This window comes from Glandiceps talaboti, chromosome 4, assembly GCF_964340395.1.
Source record: "Glandiceps talaboti chromosome 4, keGlaTala1.1, whole genome shotgun sequence".
Taxonomy (NCBI): domain Eukaryota; kingdom Metazoa; phylum Hemichordata; class Enteropneusta; family Spengelidae; genus Glandiceps; species Glandiceps talaboti.
Window position 1 is genome coordinate 3,722,201 of NC_135552.1, and position 6,112 is coordinate 3,728,312.

At 36.3% G+C, this 6,112-nt stretch overlaps 1 protein-coding gene across 1 annotated transcript in view; it reads left to right on the plus strand.

Annotated features, from left to right (window-relative positions):
- The window catches only part of LOC144433678 (uncharacterized), a 7,890-nt gene extending 1,989 nt beyond the window's left edge, over positions 1–5,901 (plus strand). Inside the window, exons 3-5 of the mRNA XM_078122028.1 lie at positions 1,736–1,838; positions 4,107–4,174; positions 5,235–5,901. Of these exons, the coding sequence (XP_077978154.1) occupies positions 1,736–1,838; positions 4,107–4,174; positions 5,235–5,366 (303 nt within the window). The 3' untranslated portion in view covers positions 5,367–5,901. The remainder of the gene's footprint in view (positions 1–1,735; positions 1,839–4,106; positions 4,175–5,234) is intronic.
- Positions 5,902–6,112: the final 211 nt, after the last annotated feature.

Consider the following 6,112-nt stretch of genomic DNA (forward strand, 5'->3'; position numbering starts at 1 on the left):
GGTTGATCATCATGAAAAGCATGACATTTTCATTGCATTGACACGACAGAAATGAAAGAAGATAAATAAATGTAGATGATTAGAGTAGTAAGAATTAGTATCACAATACATTTAACAATAATCATCATTACTACCAAACTTAGAAAGTCAATAGCATTTCAGTTCAGCGACACAATGTTTTTACATCTTACCCTTTTTTTGTTGCAAATTACACAAACAAAATACAGGCATTGATAACTCTCACACACATGAAATGTTACATTTTATTTTACTGTGAACACAAATAAACAGTATTGTGTTTGAATGTTATTTGTTTCATCCGACTATGATGTTGATTTGTATTCACAGTGAGATACAATGTATCATTTACATGTATATGATTATGCACTGTATCAGTGCCTATATTTTTTTCCAGAAATTTGTTACAAAAAAGTGTGAAACGTCTGTGTCACCCAATTGAAAATCTATGGCCACTCTTGTTTGGTAGTAGTAATGAATTGGATTAACTTATGGTACGAAAGTAAACTCAGATCTGTTTGTACATACATGTAATACCTTGAGGTGACCACCACCACCACCACCATCATCATCACCCCCACCACCACCACCACCACCACCATCATCACCCCCACCACCATCATCACCACCACTACCACCCCCACCACCACCACCATCATCACCACCACCACCACCATCATCACCACCACCACCACCATCACCACCCCCACCACCACCACCACCACCACCACAACTCTATGCAAAGTAGCTGATTTGATTCTTTGGTAATTTTAATAGCAGTCCTGACAGTTTTGTTTTCATAAAAGACATGAATTCTCAGATAGATGAATATCATTATCCACTAACTTATTAGATCTCAAGTTCTTACTAGTGAAAAGATTGCTGACATGCATACAAAATGTAGGACTTCAAAAAAGCAACTATAAATTTGAAAGGAAAATTCTCAACGTTCCTCCTAGTACTTGTACATTGTCTACAACGTAGAGGGTTTTTGCTTGCAAGCTTCAGAACATAGTTAACAGAATGAAGATGGAAATCTTAGTAGATAGTGAATAGATTACTATACAATGAAGTTATGCAGTAGTTTAGATAGTAAAGATCCATATTATCACTCTTAAGGAATGATCACACAATGTCACACATTAGCTCTATAGACGAACTTCAAACCCCTCCCCTAAACAATATCGACACATTTATATATGATCATGTAAACCAATGAAAACTATAGCAGTCGCACCACTACAATAACATGCAATGTAAAAACATGATGGTAAACACTACTGGAAACGCAGCACTGCATATCATATTGGAACTTGGAAGTAAATTTTAATAAACTTATCAACATCTCGGTAGTACATGTACATACAGAACCTGTTATCATTGAAGGTGTGAATGACAGTCACATAACTGTTGATAAAACTGACACAAAGACTTTGTTAAAGCAACACAACTGTAACCTACTGATAGTAAGCTACATAATGTAGCGTTGTCCACAACTGTAACCTACTGACTGTAAGCTACACATTTTAGCTTTGTCCACAAATCAAAAAGCCAGTTGACAATTTGTTGTCATTTGACATCTGACTTTCTTTATCTGCTACTCTAAATTACAGCACAAAGGGAATGCTACATCTGACTTTCTTTATCTACTACTCTAAATTACAGCACAAAGGGAATGCTACATCTGACTTTCTTTATCTGCTACTCTAAATTACAGCACAAAGGGAATGCTACATCTGGAAAGAAGAGACTTTGGAGAAGTCTAAAACAAATCTTATCATCTGAAAGGTCACTGCCATGGCAACAAGATGACCCCACATGTAAGTATAATAGAGTATTTTAACAATTGCAAAGTGTCGATGAAATTGAGGTACACAAAGAAAAGCTTAATTGAATTATTAATATTATGTCTTGGATCAGAATGAATCAAATATCTGATCTTGTGTTAGTTGGATGATGGATGTCTATTTGTGATAAAACTTTCAAAGACAAGTTAAAATTATAAATCCTGATGTGAAATGTAAATAAGAAAACAAACATTCATGGAAATTTATGATATTGTATTGTTATACACGTACACACACGTACACACACGTACACACACACACACACACGTACACACACACACACGTACACACACACACACGTACACACACGTACACACACACACACACGTACACACACACACACGTACACACACACACACACACAAACAAACACACACACACACACACATGCACACACACACACACACACTTACACCCATGTCACCCTCCGCCAACACTTGCCAACAAATTTAAAGTTGATTTGTGTGGAGAATGAGCATATAAATCATTAAATTTACCAGTACTGCTTGCATCACAACCCAGCATATTTGTCACATTACAGAGGATGCATTGACAACTTTAAATTTCTTGGCAGGTGTTGACAGAGAGTGATATCCATCCTTAGTTGTGTTCATTTCATGTCTGTATGCTGGCTTGTTAGTTATCCATCCTTAGTGGTGTTCATTTCATGTCTGTATGCTGGCTTGTTAGTTATCCATCCTTAGTTGTGTTCATTTCATGTCTGTATGCTGGCTTGTTAGTTATCCATCCTTAGTTGTGTTCATTTCATGTCTGTATGCTGGCTTGTTAGTTATCCATCCTTAGTTGTGTTCATTTCATGTCTGTATGCTGGCTTGTTAGTTATCCATCCTTAGTTGTGTTCATTTCATGTCTGTATGCTGGCTTGTTAGTTATCCATCCTTAGTTGTGTTCATTTCATGTCTGTATGCTGGCTTGTTAGTTATCCATCCTTAGTTGTGTTCATTTCATGTCTGTATGCTGGCTTGTTAGTTATCCATCCTTAGTGGTGTTCATTTCATGTCTGTATGCTGGCTTGTTAGTTATCCATCCTTAGTTGTGTTCATTTCATGTCTGTATGCTGGCTTGTTAGTTATCCATCCTTAGTTGTGTTCATTTCATGTCTGTATGCTGGCTTGTTAGTTATCCATCCTTAGTTGTGTTCATTTCATGTCTGTATGCTGGCTTGTTAGTTATCCATCCTTAGTGGTGTTCATTTCATGTCTGTATGCTGGCTTGTTAGTTATCCATCCTTAGTTGTGTTCATTTCATGTCTGTATGCTGGCTTGTTAGTTATTCATCCTTAGTTGTGTTCATTTCATGTCTGTATGCTGGCTTGTTAGTTATTCATCCTTAGTTGTGTTCATTTCATGTCTGTATGCTGGCTTGTTTGTTATCCATCCTTAGTGGTGTTCATTTCATGTCTGTTTGCTGGCTTGTTAGTTATCCATCCTTAGTGGTGTTCATTTCATGTCTGTATGCTGGCTTGTTAGTTATCCATCCTTAGTTGTGTTCATTTCATGTCTGTATGCTGGCTTGTTAGTTATCCATCCTTAGTGGTGTTCATTTCATGTCTGTATGCTGGCTTGTTAGTTATCCATCCTTAGTGGTGTTCATTTCATGTCTGTATGCTGGCTTGTTAGATATCCATCCTTAGTTGTGTTCATTTCATGTCTGTATCCTGGCTTGTTAGTTATCCATCCTTAGTTGTGTTCATTTCATGTCTGTATGCTGGCTTGTTAGTTATTTTCATGTAGACAATATGTAGCAAGAAGTGTATTCATTAAAGTCTTGCTATTTTAAAGTGTAACATGCAGTTTCTTATTGATTTCTGTGTGGTTGTATCAAATAGACAAAGTGAGCATTGGCAGTGTTCCCTCTTATTAATAGCCAAATTTTGTTGATGTCAATCAAAATGAGCAAAACAATGGCATTTCTAACATAAGTCACCACATAGTAAGAGATTGGGGAACACTAAATTTTTGTGTGTCACTAGAAATTGCATGAGTCAGTGGCATGCTAAATTGTCTTAGAGGGCACACTGGTGATCAGTAATGTGCAGTATACTTCAAACACACACACACACACACACACACAGACAGACACACACACACACACAGACAGACAGACAGACAGACACACACACACACACACACACACACACACACACACACACACACACACACACACATTCAACTTGTCACTTTTAATGTACAATTCATACAATACTTCTCTATTTTACAGATAGTAGTATAGATGCACCGCCATCTTTTAAACCAGCTAAAAAGTATTCAGATCTATCTGGTCTTTCAGTAAGTATTTGCTATTATATTTATACCCATGGAGTCATTGTCTTATACTTCATTTCTATACAAAGTCATATGTATCACAAACCCAAATCAAATTTTTAAGAATCAGACAGTTTTCACACTTGATCATTGATGTATTCCTTTACTCTGAGGGGAGTTTTGATGTCTTAAGCTGTCAGGCTATGGTAATGTGATATATACATTTATAAAGTTCTCATTAGAGGTGTGCATGGTTGTCAAACATGTAGTGTGGTAGCAGGCACAGATATATTTACATGTCAAACATTGTGTTGAACTGTATATTGACATGTGACATAACTTAGCCTAGAATCACATCAGTTTGTCTATCATCACACCAAGCATTTCCCTAATGATTGTGTATTCTAATATTAGACACATTGACATTCATGATATGGTATACTGTATGCATGGTACTAATTTCCTCACTGTTCTAATCACATGGTGACACAACTGATGGCATCTTACAACAGGTAAATTTCAAAACCCAATAAGAAACTATAACACTGTCTTTCTGGCTGAAGCTTCAGTAAACTTGCACTGCCATGGTGCATGCACATACTAGTGGTATTTGCAATGCAGTGCAATACTAAAAACATTACATACCTGCATGCAAATGATATACCTATATGAGGATATGATCGTTCATTCTATACAAAAGCGCTCAATTGCATAGTGTCATTCTTTACAGAAATTTGTAGTTTCAAATACACATGTACATGTAGTAATAACAGAACCCCATACAACATGAGTGCCAGTGTGGGTATTTGGGTATATTTGCATTCATGCTTGCACCGTTTTCTGTTGCACTTTCACTCACTATGCTCATGAAAGTACTGCCACAGAGAAGACTGCTAGTACTTGCACTTGCACATCATGGGGTTCCTGCAACGTCATAGGATTCTGTCATTTTATTGAACCTTTAGATCTATGAAGATCTAGATTTAGAAGGGGCTATCCTGTATTTTGATTTGATAGTATTTATAGAAGTATGATAGATATTGGCTAATGTATAACTGATTGTCAATGTTGTTTTCCTTGCCAGGCCAACTACACAGATCCACACACAAAGATAAGGTATTCCAATACTGAAGAATTTTCCCGGATACGAATGTTACCAATGGATATAGTGTCTGGATATCTTGCCTTACGAAAAGCTAATATACCAGTGGCATAAGGAGATCTGATAATTGTGGCTACCTTCAACTTAACCAATGTCTGAGCTGACCGGCCATTTCACTGGAAATCAATATATCTGGGATCTTACTAGAAATCACTTCTCTTAAACTTGTGTGACAGGCTGGAAATAAGCGGACTGGAAATAAAGATGTCTTTACAACCACGTACTGCTGGTCCTACTAAGTTATTGTTGAATTAACTAGCTTATGATAATCGGAATTAATGATTCATACAAACAGTCTTTGAAGTAAGAATCAAAACTGATATTTCAAACAATAGACTCTTATGATGTTTATAACGTGACTGTGTCTGTATTTAAAATAGACAAAGCAAACCATATATTGTATCATGTATGAACATCAGAGACAGCAGTGTAGTGAAACTATGACATTAGATATTTTAGTGCTTTTGCTTTTTCATATTATGCATACCATATGTTGCCACACTTGGGGAATTTATCTGGTTTACACGTATACAAGTATAGCTCGTCACAGTTGTCACAAGTACACACACCACATTTTACCGTGTCTGTAAGTGATAAAATTAAATATAAGAAAACAATTATGTAGATCACCATTGGCATTGAGCACAATGATTTTAATGTCATGATGTTTATTGTAATTAAAAATATCTTGCCTGAGTATTTCTTAGCATGATATTCATTTATTTTCCCCCTTGATGACCATTAACTAAAAGCATACATGTACATGTACTTCCTACTAGGAAGCACAAGGTTATTTTCAA